The 19,738-nt window shown below is 39.5% G+C and overlaps 2 protein-coding genes across 4 annotated transcripts in view; both read right to left on the reverse strand.

Annotated features, from left to right (window-relative positions):
• The window catches only part of phf2 (PHD finger protein 2), a 44,137-nt gene extending 32,195 nt beyond the window's left edge, over positions 1 to 11,942 (reverse strand). For both annotated transcript variants that reach the window (XM_020618290.1, XM_020618289.1), the window contains exon 1: positions 11,293 to 11,942. In XM_020618290.1, coding sequence (XP_020473946.1) covers positions 11,293 to 11,390 — 98 coding nt within the window. In that variant the 5' untranslated portion in view covers positions 11,391 to 11,942. The remainder of the gene's footprint in view (positions 1 to 11,292) is intronic.
• A 1,238-nt stretch (positions 11,943 to 13,180) lies between these two features.
• LOC109970601 (constitutive coactivator of PPAR-gamma-like protein 1 homolog) overlaps positions 13,181 to 19,738 on the reverse strand; it is a 21,371-nt gene continuing 14,813 nt past the window's right edge. For both annotated transcript variants that reach the window (XM_020618280.1, XM_020618279.1), the window contains exon 17: positions 13,181 to 14,626. In XM_020618280.1, the coding sequence (XP_020473936.1) occupies positions 14,315 to 14,626 (312 nt within the window). In that variant the 3' untranslated portion in view covers positions 13,181 to 14,314. The remainder of the gene's footprint in view (positions 14,627 to 19,738) is intronic.

Here is a 19,738-nt window from a genome sequence, read left to right on the forward strand (position 1 = left end):
TCAGCAGCTTCCCCAAGATCAGCGGACGAGAGACCGGCTCGGTTTTGTTTGTTTTCATGGAGCATTAAACACGTTTTTCTTGTCTAGCCTGGGTTTGAATCTGCGTATTTACTGGGTCCTAAACAACTCACACACAGCTCGACGTAACATAATCATTGCCATAATCAAGTATTTGGCAATGAATTGATTTAAATTAAATTAAATATCAAAAAGTAGTGATAAACACCAGCACAGTCTGACTGGCAAACCAAAGCTCAGTTGTTCAGTTTACAGTGATATAAAACACATATCCTCATATCCGAGAAGCCAGAACCAGAGAATATCTAGTTTTTGTTTAAAGAATAACTTAAAATAATTAAATGATTATGAAAAGTTCCTCAATGTTCTGTCAACTGCCAAATGATTGATCATAATTTATCTACAAACATCAAAAGTAACACAAACAATCTTCTGCTTTTTCCAAAACTCATTTTTGTAGTTTACTGACATAATTAAAAGGACGTCTAAAATCTAAAACACAAAGCCGCCTTCATCAATGTTCAGTGTCTGTTATTTATAGTAGAATGTAACAGGAACCATGAAAACCACTGGAACAGTCTGACGATCAGCAGAAGGGCATCAAGCTCTCAGACACAGCACAGTGCGGAACAGAGAGTCAGGACAGTGCAAACCGTGCACCAGACAGTAGGCTATTAATATACATCTACACATAAACATTCGGTAATTTGGCACTATGGCTTATGGCATGGCACTTTTTGTTACTTAGGTTATTACCAATGCAATAGCCTCATATATAAAAATAAGGTGTATGATAGAAAGTGAGAGGAGATTCCTTAGAGCAAAGAGGAGGTGTTAATGTGTCACCTAATTTAACATGTGGAATTCTTTCAGTAGTAAAGTTGTAACAACATCCAAAGGCTTCAGCGGTGCTGAAAAGAATGGCTAACATTTCAGACAAAAACATCCTGATGGCTGATATGAGAACAGTGCCTTGTTTGACATGATGTCAGTGACTACCCAGCTCTTCCCACTTGTTCAAACAGCAGCTGTCATGCTTTAATGCACAGTCAAATTCCTCCCGTTTGGAGCCGCTGATTCCTAAAGCAATGAACAGGGAGTTTCCCTGAATGTTTTTTCTCCTGGGAACTCCACAGCTTTACTGGACAGGCTACTGGCTTTCACTCAAAGCAAATACAAGAGTGGGTGGGTGTGAGGGCGTATCAGAAATATCTGTTCAGCATATCCTGAACTTGGTGAACTCCTAAACATCCTGGTAAACATGAGAAGTGCAGTTAAACACACATTTAGACACTCTTACTGTTGTATCAAAGAACTGTAGGAGCTGGTGTTACGTATGTCATTTTGATCATTTTGTATTAACACTGAGTGTAGTTTAAAACTATGTGGCATTTTATTCACCCAAAGGTGTTTAGATTTCACTAAGCTCATCTTTACAAACGGCACAGATTCCTCTCAGCCCCCTAGCAGGCTGTTTCTGCACATAAAATATTCATTATTCATGAGCGTCTACTCTGATTGACTGGAGGTGATGACTCATCTTGACTCCCAGCCAATCAGAATAGGACCTAATTAATAATGCAGGTACTCTTATGTTCAAACTTTAGGTCTCTTACAATTCCAAATATGCCAAGTTCAGACTCCCAAATCCCATTATCCCATTACATCAAACGTCCTGGAGCCTCAAGTGGTCATTCAAACATACAGTAATCATTAGAAATCCCAAACGGGGTCACATCTTATCAAAACACCTTTAGACTGATAAAACAAGCAATTTGATCAGTATCACCGCTATCCAATACGATTGAAAAGCCAACAGTCTCTGCTCCTTCCTTGGCAGACAGCAGACTACAGACTGGCTACTGTCACTTATATTCAGAGATGGGATCCTTTCCAGGGGAATGTAACCTCAGTTTCTCATTTTGTCTTGAGATCTGTGTCACATTTGTCCCAAACTTCTTATACTATATACTGGTGTACTCTCTGCAGCACCCTGTGCAGAGAGACGCTGTGACTGCCTCAGCTCAAGCCTAGCTAATATCCACTTCCATGACAACTGTACAGGTGAATTTTTATAAAGCTCATCTGCTTAAATTATACTTAGGCTAAATGTTATGCATTTAATTAAGGGTGTGGCCGCTTTGAGTGACAGGTAGAACGGTCCAACCACAGCTGGCTAGCTGTCTAGAAAGCTCCACCTAGGCTCCACCTCTTTGACCATTTTTGGATTAGTGGGAGTTAGGCGGAGTAAAGCACCGTCAAGATGGTGAAGGCCAGACTTCCGATGGCTGATGTCACAGAGGGTTCGTCCACCTTTTTTATATACAGTCAGTTATAATGGTGTGATTTTAGACACAGAAATTATGTTTACCAGGCTGAGACAGTCCAATGAAAACACCAGTGAGATGCATTATGGGAAGTGTAGCATCCAGCTTGATCCCTACCAAGGACCAAAATTCAGGACATCTCTGCCTTTTTTATTTTGCCCATTTCTAGAACATCTCTCACAATTCCTGCATGGACGTGCAATAATAAATAACTGAAGTAGGCCTTTAACAGCTTTTCTGACATTACTGCTGTACATTAATTACTAAAGGTCAGCCTATGATACATACAGCAGGTAGGATTATAATATCTTTGAAATTATACACCAACTGAGAAAAGAGCCACAACAGATGGGCATGATAGAAACAGTTTAACATCACGAAGAACAGGAAGTCAGCCAACTGTTATTTACTTTCATCACTCAAGTTTTTCAGTGAATCTATCAAATATGTATGATCTGTGCCTTTGGTGTGTTATCTCATATTCTTGAATTATCACATAATATACCTGTAGATGTATACAGTATATTTAATGTGCAGTTAATTCTAATTCACCCAATATTACTGGGCTTTATCTATCTATCTATCTATCTCAGGCGCTTTTGCATTCTAGTGAAGACTTTTGGAACTTGTTTGTAAAATGATGCCTTTTATGTTGCTATTTACTGGTAAACTCCAAACAGTAATACCATCATTAAATAAAACCTGCACCTTCTCATCATTATAGGGCATGGCATACATTGTGAAAACCCTGATTTTTTTTTTCCCCTACAGCATCACAGTCAGCTCCTAGTAGCTGAAATCTATTTTGTTTTGAAGAATGTAAATGTAAAATTCAGATTACACACAAAGTGTTAGAATTTCTGGTCTGAAGCAGAATTTATTCAGTCCCATGTCTGAGCTGTAAACATATTTAAGGTTGAAATAAACTACTAAAAGCCAAAAGGTGGCAAGAATTCCCTGTGGTTCCCTCATTAATTTAGTGGTGACAGGATGACAACACATGCGAAACAGCATTTAGACTAAACAACAATACAACTTGTGATCTTACAACTATTATCCCTTTCGCTATCTACAGTGATATTAACAGGCATTCATCCATCTAGAAGGCCTTGGTTACCAGTTATAGCTCTCTCTCCATTCGCTCCATCACTGCTGCTTCTCTACCAACAACTATCTAAGGAATCAAAGATGCCACATCCAATTAAGAACAGGACCATCTGTCTTAATTCTTGCTTTGGATTAAAGCATTTAAGAAATAACGTTAAATTTGATCGGTCCTTAAACCAGTTACCTTCTGGTAAAACAAAATATGCAATAAAATATGACTGGATATAGGCATTGACAAGCAAATATCAGGTTAAGTCCATGTGATACCAATTACAAGGAGCGAAATCCTGCCATGACCAGTTAAGAAGAGCATGGGACCATCAGTAAACACCTCAGAAGTAAAGCGCCACAAACACATATCTGTGGACCAGAGCACCTCCTGTGTCTCAAATATACACTGCACTAGTTCTAACCATGTTTTGATTGTGCAGTGTATCTAAAAATACCAGTATAAAAAATAAAATGACATAAAAGTTCACAGCTGATAAAAATTTACATGAGAAGGTCATGAAATAGCTCCAGGAACAACCTGAAACAAAGCATCAGTACCTGAAAAAATATTTGTACTTGCTATTTCCTGTATATCTTTACATATTTGAACACAACACAGGCTGGAATTAAGCTACAGAAGCCTTTGTGTATAACACTACTGCTTCATGAATGTCTTTTGTGTGTTCTGGGAGACCTGATACAACATACAGGGTGAGGCAGTCGAAGGCAGCAGACAGCTAGTTTTTGGTAGTCTTACTAGCTTCCCTGTATTGTTACTCTGCTCTTTTATCTCTTTTTAAGCTCTGCTTTGACAAAAATATTGCTTTGGCATTTCAAATGTAATCACAAAATGTTTGGTTATGAGAGAAAACAAACTGGAGCTTAGTGAAATCTAGTTAGCTCTTGTGAAGCTGTGACTGTTCATGAAAATATATGACACTATAATAAAGAATGTGAAGTTGCCGTAACAGCATGTTGAATTCTTTGTAAATGCTCTATTTTAGGGGGATCACGCTCATTATCCACCATAGTGATATAACTACATACTGTACATCTACTGTATAAGTTCATTTAAAAAATAAATACTATCCCATACAGCTGCATACAGTAGCGTCCAAACATCCACTGTAGTGTTCAGTCTGATCACAGACTGGCCAGAAATTGATTCATCTGCAGTGTTTGTGTTATCAGCCGACAGCTGCTAGCTAGCATTAGCTCCCGAACTGAGATCAGGGTGCAGAGTCATTTTTCAGTCTGTTACTCTCGTCGACGTGATCTCTAGGTCTGCTACAAGTTAGGCAATGTTACTCTCCGCTAAAGTTATCCATTTTGAGTATCCACAGTCAGTAAAGTGAGATCTAAACAACTTAAGGTAAATAAAATGAATGTATGCAGGTAAATACAGTGTCTCGTAAATAAAACAAGAATGTATGCAGGTAAATACAGTGTCTCCCTTCTAAAATGCCACCCCCATCCCATCATTCAACACTGTGTGATGTACCTTCGCATTCTCTCTTGCACTAACAAGCTTGTGTCCTCAAGTAATGAACTTGCATTAACAAGCTTGTGTCCTCAAGTAATGAATAAGTTGATAATGTCAGCTTTATGTATGCTATACACACAATCACCAGGACTGTATGTAGCCACAGGGGTTTCACGCCGGTGACTTCTGTGCCGGTGTTAACCCTGGATAAATAGAGAGGGTTGTGTCAGGAAGGGCATCTGGCGTAAAAACACGCCAAATTTACTCATGCAAATCAGATTTGCTGTGGCGACCCCTAACAGGAACAGGGAAAGTAGAGTAGAGTAGATACACACAATCACCATGAGGAACAAGCTACAGTCTGAACACAAAATCAGTCAGGCACTTCGAGGAAATGATTTGTCACTAATCAAAACAATAATACAAGGTTAGGATAGATACTATTCAGCGAGGTCTGTGATGTCAGTATAGCTAAGGGGCCATGTTTTAGTGGAAAGACTTCTACTATTGTTGCAAAGAACCTATATCTAATCAAATATATTTGCATATACAATATGATGGTATTTTTCAATACTATGAGCACAGCCAAAGAAACTGTAGTGTATCAGGGTGGCAAGAGAAATATCTGAGAGACATCTCAAAACCCCAACAAATAAAACTAAAAACACATGGTGGGACAGCACTATGTTGTGACAATAGACACTTTGAAATATAGGTGAAAAACTGCCAGACCATGTAGCTGTAGATGTCATATTTTTGGCTCAGTGTCTAAACTGAAAGTTGTCTTAGAGTTGGCTATGTGAGAAGGTATGCAAATATATATGCTTGTGTGTATCTATAGTATGTATCAAGGACTGCACTGAAGTGGAAAAAATGGCATAGACTAGCCATATGGAGAAGGTACAGACAGATCTTAGGCATGCGTACTGCATCTGAAATGAAATGGAGCTCTTTTCTGAAGGCACGGTCCCTCAAGGTGCCTGAGTGGGGCCCATGATCCAAAGTTGGTCAAAGACAATCTTTGAAAGGATCAACCAAACAAACATTATTTCCATTTTTGGTGCATTTTATGTTTTTACAAATGGATGCACTGTATCCATTGATAATTCAAAGCTAATACAAAGTGTTGCATCAGCCTTAACAAGAACAGTGTCTCCACTGAATGAGAAGTGGAAAGTCAAGTTCTTGTTTTCTTTCCTTGTCTGAAGCCATTTCTGGCAAAAATCTGAATCTGTAGGAGGAACATTTATATTAACAGGTATTCGTGAGCTTTACTGTATTTCCATATTGACTGAAGCTTAGTACTACAAATGTACCACAAATGGCCTTAATTTCTATCAAAGCTTAGAAGCATGACTGAAAAGAAGCTGCGTGGATTTTATCAGACTCATATGAAATAAAAATTAATTTTAAATTAAAGTTTCTTTTTTGTAATTTATATTTTTAAAAGCTGAAATATGAAAAAATTGCATGAAAAATCACAGGAGCTCAGGCATTTTGTCATCTACATAGAATACAACAGCAGACATGACAGATGAGATATGACAGATACAGTGTGTCTTGTTATATTATTAAAAATACAGGTGTATTGATGCTACAGCAAACTAACTGGGTCATTGAATGGTCATGCAGATAACCACACAGAAGGTGCAACTGTCACTTTTCAGTAGTCTTGCCCATCTGGCAACTTAACTGTTGATGTTGGTTTTAGTAACTTCCTGTCCTTATTCTCACTTGATGGAATTAGCTTCTAACCTGTGTGATCAGAGCTGCAAGGAAGTCTTAATGTCCTGCCACTGCACTCAGCAGTTCTTGAGGTTCCTTTCCCCTGAAAACCACCAGAAGGCTTTTACTGTGAAGCAGCTGCAGGAAGTGTGGAAATGTGGTGGAAGAAATATTCACACCATGGCTAAAAATACTGGCACCGCTGCATTTCTGTCAGATAAGGCACCACTTCTCCCAGAAAAATGCTGCAATCACAGATACTTTGGTATTGTCATGTTTATTTCTTTTGTTTGCAGTGGAGCAACACAGAACGCAGAGAAAAAGCCAAATCTGATCCGTTACACAGAACTCTAAACATGGACTGGACAAAATTATTGACACTGATCAATATTCTATTTCAACTACATGGTGTATTCATCCAACTCTGCAGTTCTGCAGAGCTTTTTAGTTTCTTTTAGCTCATTGATTTGGTTGTCCAACACATTTACTCTTTGGCTCAGTGTCACGTCTCTCATCAATCTTGTAAATGGCAGCTTTAAGCTCTGATGAACCAGCTCTACAAAACATTACTTGTCCAGGACCATTTCTGGTCAGAATGGGTTTCCTCCTGTAACCACTGTGGGATAAATACCCACTGGCAATGCTGTTCTAAAAAATAACCAGAACCCACCGTGGCTGCAAGAAGATGCTGCACTATAAATATACACTTGGACACGGGAGTATAGACAGGTTAAGAATTTAAAAACCGGGAAGCACCGATTTACACCTGCCTTTTGGTCTGAGTGCCCCAGTCTGTTATATAAGTTTGCTTCCATTAATTACTAAAGAACTTAAAGAACACATAAACCATAGTTGCCCATAGTATTGGGTGAAAACAACACTCAAGACATCTAATGTATAAACAAAATCTTAAAACAAAAAATAAAAGTACAAGGATGTCTGTACTGTCTGGGGAGAGGGTCGACCTGTTTGCGGTCAGGGACCTCACTCATGCTGGTTTACAGGTAAAATAGGGACTTCACCTTTGCTTGGAGAAGAGACTGATGCTTTAATGTTGGCATTTCTAAACCAGCAGGTATGTATCAGTGAGAAATGGCCTCAAGAAAGAGGACACTAGGGAATGAGGGTATTAGGTCTGCAAGTGTGTATCAGATAAAGCTCTACACATACAATCAAGAACAGTGCACAGATGCTTTTGTAAACTTTACAGTGGGAGGCATCTCAGACTGGATGAGACATTTCCAAATGGGGCTACTAGATACCAAAACAGAGCTAAAACTAGAATTACCATGCTGAAGTTGTATACCTCCACCAACCAGCCAGATTCACATGAAAGAAATAGCTGTGAGGGTACATGACCTCTGGCCACCATAATCTCTTCAGCTCATCCTTGAGTTCATGTGGACATTTGTGCCAAATATGAAGAAATTCCATCAAGGAATTCCTGAGATATCACATTGAAGAGAATGGGCAGGACAGACAACCTGAAAACATAATGCCTCAGTTATTCGCCAGCGCAGAGGACGATAGTCAACTTTTCATAATGCAAATATTTACGCAGTGTTCAGAAAACTGGCAAACTAAAAGGTGACTTAATGTAAAAATTGAGAGGTGCATTAAGTGATGGTGCATCTACTCAGGTGCATTAAAACTCAGACTAAGAAGGTGCAATAAGATGAAGAGTACCGGTAAAATCTGAAACAGTATAAAATCATGAGGAAAACAAATGAAATATATATATTTGTTTAATGTTTTAGTTACAGTACTCTACAGTCTTTTCACCAGTCTACTCAAACCTGATGTTTGATGTTTTCGTTTTCCCCTTTTTTAATCTGCTGTGGAGTGGAAGTGTGCTTACTGACAAACAAGTCATATGCTTCATGTACATCATGATTTGTTCACTGTAAATTCTCTTTCCTTTGCACTTTGTTTTCTTTACTTACTTCTCTTTATGTTTTTTACTCACTGCAAACTATCAGACTCATAAATCCTTTCATGTTTCTTAAAAACAGAAACATGTTCCTGGGTGTTCATATCCATACTATCCACATGCTATTTGAATTTCAGCTATTAATTAAACAATGATTAATTGGTAGCATTCAAAACACTATAGCTCCCATGAAATATTCCCAGGACAGGAGCACACATATGATTGTATACGTCACCATAACTTTTTCTCATACATTTATTGCTGTCATCTCTGTCACACTGCACAGACTTGGTAGAAGAGCCTGTTTTGTATATAAAAGTACTCTCGTAAATGTATTTATAGTTTACTCGTACCTACTGTATGCACAGCAAGTAAGCTTTGTCTTCTGTCGATGCTCTGCAGATAAACTCTGCCAAATGAAAAGTTCCCTTTCTAAAACATAACTCAAGTTTCTTACAGGCATCCAACCAAAACACATTATCAGATATTGAAGACATTTTGCAAAAAAAGAGTATCCCTCAAGTCATCAAACAATAGACAACAAAATATTAAATGATTTCATCTTCAGTCTCACCCAATTCACAATAAACCTGCCTGTGTTAATTACTACGGGAGGAGTACCACAGTGTAACTGAGCACAAAGACCTCTGGCAGGACACCGTGATTTTAGCAGCAGTTACTGTTTCTGCTATTTCCTAATCAACAACAGCTGGACACAATAGCTGCATGCCGCATCATAACAGCTCTCTTCTGGGCACTGCTGTGACTCATGCATGATGAAGCCAGAGTTATAGTTATACTTTTTCAGTTTTGTTAGGCCTGGGTTTGCAGGTCTTTCTTGCTTGTGAAATATACAGTCTCTGGACTAGACACAACTCAGATGCATCTCTACAGTGGATGCACAGAGAAGCTGATAGTCTTCTTACCTGACTCTATGACAGCAAACAGACGAAGCATGTTTTCCAATATATCAGATTATTTGACATCATCTTGGCATTCATTTAACAGACTACTACATTTTCATTACTGTGTACCTGTGCTGTTAATAGTGTAATCATATGCCCACACTGCACAAACTACCCACCTGGTAATTTTACAGCTTGACACTGTAATTACAGGTAATTACCTTCTCTTGCCACATATGCTACATGTCAGATTACAGCATACAATGAACTGCACCTTTTGCCTCCTCTACGTAACAAACAGATAGATGAGGTGCATCACACTACACGTGATCCCCCAAGGTTTAGTTATTGAGTCACTTTCATATACTTCATTTTCCCATTAACACCACGTGATCATCCGACGACACCTCACATCAAAAATATGGTGACGACACACGGGACAAATAAATAGAACATCACAGTCTACAACAACGACATCCCAAAACTGACCATATAAGTACTACATTTCGGTATATGACCAATAAATAATTAATTATTAAAACAATTACAGTTTTAAGATGTTAAAATTGACTTAAATAACCTCAGATATCCCCTTAATTGATGTCCAACTCAGGAGCCTGAACGGGTGGATTTTGTTAGCATTTACAGTGTTTGTGACATAGTAAGCAGCATCAGTATGATGTAATTATGTCAAAGTTATATGTATATGATATTGCATATACTGGTGATTGTGATGATGCGTTACTGGAGGTCATGACTTAACCCACAGCTTCCAGTTCACTACCACATTATGTGATAACGCTCCGTACAGCTCGGGCAGCCAGGCGGAGCATTAAAGGGTTAACGTTCAGGCGCGTAAATACTGTCTATAGCTGTGAAAGGCTTGTTCACCAAACGAAACACGATTAACAAATGATCAGTCCCCTGAAAGACACCCAGAGTGCAGCCGAACAGCGTGAAACATGCCGAGACACAGATGAGTGCAGGGACACGCTCCTGTAACAACAACTCCGACAACAGGAGGGAAACATGACAATGTGACAGCAGGGATTCGCTACAGCTTGTGTGCGGCGGGGAAAGTGCCGAGCGGCGGTGGGCGACACGTCTCCGTTTAATCACAGTGAAACAAAAACAGCAGACACCAACAGCTCAAAGTCATGACAGAGCAGCTCGCTGAGTGTTAATAATTGGACTCTTTTCCGCGCTAAAGCTTAAGGACAACCCGCACTAGCTATTGTCAGCCATAGCTGCTGCCTTGGCAGGAAGGCTGCGCGGGGCTGAGCTCACATTTTGGGTCGTGATTTTCATCCGTCCCCGTGAAAACACCCGGTCAGAGCTCGGAGAATAGTCAGAATGTGACATCGTTTAGTGACGATATAAGCGAGATATGCGCCCGGGCAGCGGCTGCGAGGAAGGGGAGCGGGAGACAAATGAGACCCGAGTCGGTCGAGGCTTCTCCCGCTGCCGTCCACTCGTTGCAGTTCCAGCGAGTTTGGGGCTATGCGGGGATGTTAAATACCCACTAAGTGCAATTCATAGACGAACCCCACACTGAAATCACGCTATAAAGCAGCGTATTTTTAAAAGGGGGTTTCTGTTTTGCGTTATTCGCGAAAAAATGTCACAACCCCGCTCGGCTATATTTAACTCCGCCTTCTTCTTCTTCTCCGAGCGGCCTCTCTTCAGATGTAGACGGGCGACCGAGAGCCACAAAGCTGTCAAATGCACCGAGACCTCGCCATTTTTGTTTATTTCCCAGAAATGCAAGCCGTCACAAAAACACCACGGTGAACAATCCGGGCTTACCTGCCGTGGAACCAGTCCTTGCAAGCATCGCACTCGATCATAAACTGGGTCACGTCGTAAGGTAATCTGCAGATGCAATATACTGGTACAGTCGCCATGTTCAGTTCACAACTACGTCGGGATAGACTGGGGGGGCTGCAGGAGGAACAACGTCCTGCAAACAATATGATCCAATATGATCTTCCCCAGAAAAAAAGCCAGGGGCAGTCCCGCCGGACACATGCACCTAAACGCACATCTCCATCACACCACGGCCGTGTCTGCGTTCATGCGGAGCGGTGGAAACGATGGAGCCTCGTCGTAGCAGGCTTTTCTCAAATGCATGATTATTATTATTACTATGTGCATGCCCCCTGGTGACTGTACGGCACCGAGCCGCTCATGTTAGGAGCCAGAAGAAAAATGTTGCCTCGGTGTCGTTGCGAAATAAATAAATAAACAGATTTGAAAGTTACGTCAGGCGGCAGCTTTAACTCGGCAGAGCTCAAATCAGAGGAATGAATGTGCGGAGCAATCAAGTCTGCAGCGATCATGGTGTTTGTTCTCACAGCACATGAGAAGACAGCAGCCTCCGTCCAGCAGACTGAGTAAACGCTTTATTATCGGCCTCTACTGACGAATAACTATTGAAATGTCACTTTTTTTAGCCACAGTTAAAAGTGTAATTCTTTAGTTATTACACAATTCATTCACATTCGTGATACATATTATATTATTATAACTTAAATAATTTTTTAAATGTTTAATGCATTTAAAAATGTTATATTAAAATGTAAAATCTTTTATAGTTTTGTCTTCTTTAAAATCTTTTTATAGGGCCACAACACGTTGTTTTTGTACTATCAGGTCATACATAAAAGGTTTATTTTACAGTTACAAGCAGCACCTATGTTACAGATGTTGTTTTTATTGGCCGATTCAGATTTTAAGAAAAGCATTCATTAAAAAAGTCAAAAATTATTTATTGTTATTAGTAGTGATCAGTGCTCCTGCACCTCAAGGCCAATGCATGAGTTTTAAATTTAAAGTGTTTTTAAATTAAAACATTTAATTAATAGAGTATATGCAGTATTATGATTTAGAGGCATTATCATTATGAAACACTATGTTGACATAACTAAATTATTAATTTACGGTTACTCCCTATCATCACTTCCAAGTTCGATGATTCACTCGGTTACAACGTGCACAGTAGAGCTTTACTTACGTTTATTTGCTTAAAACATGTCAATTGATAATATTAAAAAGTAATTCCATTTGCATTGGTTTGTTATTACATAGTACTGTTACATAGGCTGCTACTTGGCTGCATAATAAAGTAAATAACACATTTATATCAAGCATTTAAGTCAACTCTTAACCTCAGAAATACTAGTTAGACAAAAAGGGGAAAAGCCCAGGTCTATTTACTCGCTCCAGAGCTATGGTATGATCGTCACTGGGAGAACAAATTTGCTCAGTTGTTATGAAGATGGAGCCATCAATAAACATGCTCAACAGCACTTTTTCAACAAACTTGCAACAACAATTAAACTCCATCCAGAGCTGGTTTGAAAGCGCTCGAAAAATAGTTGGCAATGTCAAAAATATTTATCAGTCTAAAAAAATTCTATTAAAATCACATGTAATAAATCCTTAGTGCACATTGATCTTGAGACTTTTTGTCTTAGATTTTTTTTTAACTAGGACATCAGTTTGAAAATATATATCTTGTAAAAGGCAAAACCTTAAAACCCATGATTTGATAACATTGCCCGTTAACATTGAGCAGATTTGTTCATGCAGAGATGTTTAAATATGCAGGAAGCCAGTCAGTGAGCAAAGTGAAAAGTTCAAGTCTCCATGCTGTTACAGTATGATGACGGATAAATAACCAACCAACATTGTATACTAAAAGAATATAGATTTATTAAGCATTATAGCGAAGTTGCTTTCAAATACACCACACCACAATCCATCAACATTCAATCACACATGACAGCAGTTCAGTCTGACGATCCATGAGTTAGGAAGAAACTCTGATCAACTTACACAGAAAGTAACCTATTTAGCTCTGGCCAGCGGATTCTTTGTCTGATCACTAATGAAAAATGACAAGCTTTAGGAGAATTAAGTGGAAATGTTAAGTAATTCTGGTGTAGAAACTCACAATCAGAAGGTTGAGCATGTTGCCTTTAGCTACGGGGGAGGGGAGTTTGATCAAAGCATTTTAAGTGAATTTTCTTTCTAACAGCAAACAATATAGTACAAATACACTATTTCAAAGTGGCTACTTAAGTTTAAATTAAAAGCAACAGATCAATATTGCAAAAAAATTCAATGTCAGAACAAATCTTTTACTAAAGGTTAATGTCATTTAGACGCTATCACTAACATTAGCCATCTGGTTAATTTGCAAATGGGCACAGTATGTAAGGATGAAGAAAAAGGACAACATGCATAATAACTACACAACTCTTAACCTAGTGAACCATGCAGACGGTTTTTGTTCAGGCGGTAATACTACAGGCCTATGTCTGACTCAAGAAACCAAGTTGAGCATCAGAATTTGACAGGATCTGTTGCATCAGATTTTAGAGGCCTGTCTTGAAATCTTACAGCTAAATGGCTGAAACTGCATGAAGTTCATCTGAACTAACAGAGTTGTTTAAATATGAACTAAACTTAAAGTGGACATGTCGCATTTTAGTTTTTCTGGTTATATGTTTACTGTGACAACACAAAACGGATCATAGTACATGGTACATGTATTGGAAGAGTATCAACCTACAAGAACTAAAATATTTCCAAATTTAAGCCTTAATGCCATTCTGACAAAAACAGAAATCTTAGTGAGGTGGAGTGAATGACTCCTTACACTAGCAGTGTGTCACAGATCATATTTTTACTGAGAGGGGTCTGGACTTTGTCTCGCTTCTTTGTCACAGGGGAAAAATGCACATTGACTGTAGGTTTTCTAAGTTTGCAGATAATTTATAACCCCGCGCCCTCTTCATCTTTCACCCTCACTAGAAAAATAGGCTTAGGCTTCATTTTGTAAGACAACGGCTTCCAGATCTTCATCTCTTTGGCAGCTGCTGTCTATGTTTAGTGCATTTAAGTGAGGAATAGTATTGCACATCTTGAAGTCACTGCTAAAGGCACTTTCAGGTGGGCGGAGAGCCCCGTGTTCCTCTCTGTCTCCATTTGGCTGGTCTTGTTCTTTGTCCTCCATGCCGTTCTCTGCGCTTGAGCTGTCACATGGTGCAGGGAACAGTTTCTTCTCCTTTGGGTTCTTTTTTTCCTTCACTGCATCATCCTCAGGAGTATGAGCAGGCTTATGCACAGGCTTAATCTGGTACAGAAGGACAGACAGAAATGGACTTTAAACTAATGCCAGGGTACGTGGAGAAAGAAAATACAGATGTGGACTGAAGGTCCTGCTAACAAACAAAAAGCCTGAGTCATTTATTAGTTAATTAACAGTAAAATACTGGGGTTTTAAACCGCACAGAGCTCTGCTGAGAAGCTGTTCAGTTCCCATTGACACTATGCTGAAAGCTCACACAATGGCTGCAGATTCTGTTGTGGCACTGTAATTAAACACTGAAAAGAACAACAGCTGTATTTTGATCTTTGCGACACAGTCTTTGGTGAAGAAGCAAATTTGAAATGTACATTCACAGTTTGCAGAGGATCATTCCAAATAATTTCTGAGACATCACAAATACCAATGATACATCTTAAATTGTCCTATTCAAGTCACCATTATCCTGTCTGGTCTCATCTCTAAGTCAAAGTGATGGTTTTCATGTCATTAAGACTTAGATGGCTGTGCATGAGTGATGCGATTCTGAGGTAGGATGGATTTCAGTAATATGTGTGTGTATTGGTCTGTGATTGTGCATAAATTAATAAGTTGTACAAAAACACCACCTTCTAAACTCTTGTACAAGTCAAATCATATATAAAATATGTAGTGTGTATTTTATCTGTGAGAATGTTTAAAAAGTTGCAACTTCAAGAAATTACAAATACAAAGTGAAAACTTCGGTTTTGTGCTTTCCTCGATATGAATACGAATTTACAGCAGTGACTTGACTGTCAAAAATATGTCACGGGGTCACAGGCATGATACTCTAAGCAGGAGAGAAAGGTTGATTCCACAAACTGCGCAAGTGTTCAAAGTTAGACTTTATTCTCAACTCTTGAAGCCTGATGGTCATTGTGACAAAGTGGGTGAGAACACTCCACTTGTCCCTAGGCTAAGTCATGTATGTTTCCTAATGCCTTAACCTGTGTGTTAAATGTTTGTATTTACTAGGTTCATCACTTCCTCATTTTGTATGCTCTCTGATGTCATCAAGGATGTCATAGGGTTGATTGGTACCAGGAGCTACTTAATCAGCTGAGGTGGAGCAGCTGGTAGTATGGTAGTCTAAGTGTAGTGGTGTGCACGTGCCTGTAAGTTGTGTTGAGTTTTCTTCAGTTATGTGAAGTTAAACCATTTAGTTTGTTTAGTGATTTTGTTTGGCATGTGTGCTTTGCTGGCACTTGTTTAAAATAACTGATTTGAGAAAACCTGATGTCTTTTTCGAGTCTGTCTCCTACATTCCTGGCCACTCAGTCAACCTACCACAATGCTTCAATGGCACAGTTTGCAATTTCCTGGTTTTCTGCATTATTTGGTCATGACGCGATCTTCACCCAAGTCACAAATATCAACAAATACAATATTTCTAAGCTGATAAAACACCAACAGTCCTGATCTTTCATGTCTTTATTGAACACACGTTTTATCAGCTTAGAAATAGTTTGTTGATATTTGTGATTCTGGTGAAGATCAGATCACATTTCATGACCAATTTATGCAGAAAACCAGGAAATCGCAAACATTGCCATTACTTTTTCTTGGAACTGTATATTAAAATAACTTTTGTTTTATTGATGATTAGTCAATATTATGACCCCTCTTGGAATCCGCAGTGGACATGGGTGCACTCCAGTCAGCTAGCTAGCTAACAACTCACTAACACTTTTTCCACCTGCTGTCAGCTCTCAAGGCATAACATTACAGCAATGTTCACTGTACCAGAGTTCCAACATGATGAATCCCTGGATGTCCAAGGACAGTGTGAGTGCCAGCTGAAAGATGTGTATCTGTTCCGTGCTGACACAGCAAATCCATGGTAGAGGTAACTTAGCTCGTTAGCAGGCTGCTGCCTATTCAGTTTTAGGGACTGAATGTCATCATGATTTTGTCAACACTTAAGATCATGAATTTACTTTATCCCACAGTATGTGTCAATCATTTTTTTCATCAAGTAAGCAGAAAACCTCAGCTGCCACAAGGCCCGTGTTCATCTAAAACTGGTTTTACTGTATGTTTCTGTTCAGTACCAAACAGTTTTCATTAAGCAGCAGCTGGCACCATACTGAGATACAGTATACAGTGGTTACGGAAAGTATTCAGACCCCCTTAAATGTTTCACTCTTTGTTATATTGCAGCCATATGCTAAAATCATTTAAGTTCATTTTTTTCCTCATTAATGTACACACAGCACCCCATATTGACAGAAAAACACAGAATTTTTGACATTTTTGCAGATTTATTAAAAAAGAAAAACTGAAATATCACATGGTCATAAGTATTCAGACCCTTTGCTCAGTATTTAGTAGAAGCACCTTTTGAGCTGATACAGCCATGAGTCTTTTTGGGAATGATGCAACAAGTTTTTCACACCTGCATTTGGGGATCCTCTGCCATTCCTCCTTGCAGATCCTCTCCAGTTCTGTCAGGTTGGATGGTAAACCTTGGTGGACAGCCATTTTCAGGTCTTTCCAGAGATGCTCAATTGGGTTTAAATCAGGGCTCTGGCTGGGCCATTCAAGAACAGTCACGGAGTTGTTGTGAAGCCACTCCGTTATTTTAGCTGTGTGCTTAGGGCCATTGTCTTGTTGGAAGGTGAACCTTCGGCCCAGTCTGAGGTCCTGAGCACTCTGGAGAAGGTTTTCGTCCAGGATATCCCTGTACTTGGCCGCATTCATCCTCCCCTCGATTGCAACCAGTCGTCCTGCCCCTGCAGCTGAAAAACACCCCCATAGCATGATGCTGCCACCACCATGCTTCACTATTGAGACTGTATTGGACAGGTGATGAGCAGTGCCTGGTTTTCTCCACACATACCGCTTAGAATTAAGGCCAAAAAGTTCTATCTTGGTCTCATCAGACCAGAGAATCTTATTTCTCACCATCTTGGAGTCCTTCAGGTGTTTTTTAGCAAACTCCATGCGGGCTTTCATGTGTCTTGCACGGAGGAGAGGCTTCCGTCGGGCCACTCTGCCACAAAGCCCCGACTGGTGGAGGGCTGCAGTGATGGTTGACTTTCTACAACTTGCTCCCATCTCCCAACTGCATCTCTGGAGCTCAGCCACAGTCATCTTTGGGTCCTTCTGTACCTCTCTCACCAAGGCTCTTCTCCCCCGATAGCTCAGTTTGGCCAGACGGCCAGCTCTAGGAAGGGTTCTGGTCGTCCCAAACGTCTTCCATTTAAGGATTATGGAGGCCACTGTGCTCTTAGGAACCTTAAGTGCAGCAGAAAGTTTTTTGTAACCTTGGCCAGATCTGTGCCTTGCCACAATTCTGTCTCTGAGCTCTTCAGGCAGTTCCTTTGACCTCATGATTCTCATTTGCTCTGACATGCACGGTGAGCTGTAGGGTCTTATATAGACAGGTGTGTGGCTTTCCTAATCACATCCAATCAAACACAGCTGGACTCAAATGAAGGTGTAGAACCATCTCAGGGATGATCAGAAGAAATGGACAGCACCTAAGTTAAATATATGAGTGGCACAGCAAAGGGTCTGAATACTTATGACCATGTGATATTTCAGTTTTTCTTTTTTAATAAATCTGCAAAAATGTCAAACATTCTGTGTTTTTCTGTCAATATGGGGTGCTGTGTGTACATTAATGAGGAAAAAAATGAACGTAAATGATTTTAGCATATGGCTGCAACATAACAAAGAGTGAAAAATTTAAGGGGGTCTGAATACTTTCCATACCCACTGTACTTTAATGTTGTATTAACAAGCTCACTTACCTTTACCATGGGATCGCTGTCAGCATGGAGCAGATGTACATCTTGCTGCTGGTGCTCAAACTGTCTGTGGATGTCCGGGGATTTTGCTGTGAACTTTGCTGTAATGTTATGCCTTGAGACCCCGCAGCAGGTGGGAAAAGATGTTAGCGACCCGTTAGCTAGCTAGCTGACTGGAGAGCTCCCCATCGGATTCCAAAAGAGGTCATAATATTCACTAATCATCAATAAAACTAACGTTATTTTAATATATCTAGTCCATATCTATTAAATCAAAGTATCAGTTCATATCTGTCAAAGCACATCCATCAGGCTTCAAGAGACAAGAATAAAGTCAAACTCTGAACGCATGCGCAGTTTGTGGAATCGATGCATCTTCTGCTTAATGCATCATGCCTGACCCCGTAGCATACATTTTTCAACAGTCAGGTTAAAGTATTAATTTATGCACAACCATAGACTAATATGCACACATATTATTGAAATCCATCTTACCTCTGAATTATATCACTTACTTACAGCCAAGTGAAATTTGGCACCTGGTGCACAAGAGGGAGTTGTCATACTGCTGAGTAACATCAGTAAGTTCAAAAGCAGAGATACAGGTAAACACTGTTTTATCATTTACAGTTTTATAATTTACTAGACAGAGTTGTCTGTCTATGTTATGAGGTCAGACAGTGACAAGCACAGACAGACAAGATGTCAATCTGGGGCTTGCTTTGCTGTACACAGCCAGTCAAAGGTTTGGACCTTTCTATTGAACTGAATGGGAAAGCGTGTCCAAACCTTTTTGTGGTAGTGTATGTAAAGTGTTTTACTTGATACTGATGTTTCATCCATGCTGTTGAAGACTGAAAATGTAAGGAGGTAGCGCTGGTCTGCTGATCAGTGTGGCTATTAAGTTTTTCTTTCTTATGCACCTCTTTCATGACATGAGAAGTCTGCTTAATAAGTCACAGTCTTTCCTGATTTATTAAATAGATTTTGGTTTCTTTGTGCAAGTTATTAATGTCTTTTGCTGCTCAGAACAGTCAGTGTGTTTTATTTTGTGCTACTGTAATCTAAACATTAATGTACTGCACTGGCATAAAGCTGAATCTAGAATCTTTGTAAACAGGCCAATAAGGGGCAAAAAACATTGTGATAAGCTGCCACACAAAGTGCTTTTATTAATCTGAACACTGAAACTAAAGTCAGCAAACATTATACCTAGACTCAATTTTCTATTTGCACTCACTGAATGGATGCCATAACAATGACTTTAACTTACATAAATACTGAAGAAGTGAGTTACATGAAGAACTCACTCTTCAAGTTAAAGGATGGGTTCACTATTTTTCAACTGTTCCAAAACAATAATCAG

This window comes from Monopterus albus, unplaced genomic scaffold, assembly GCF_001952655.1.
Source record: "Monopterus albus unplaced genomic scaffold, M_albus_1.0 scaffold203.1, whole genome shotgun sequence".
NCBI lineage: Eukaryota > Metazoa > Chordata > Actinopteri > Synbranchiformes > Synbranchidae > Monopterus > Monopterus albus.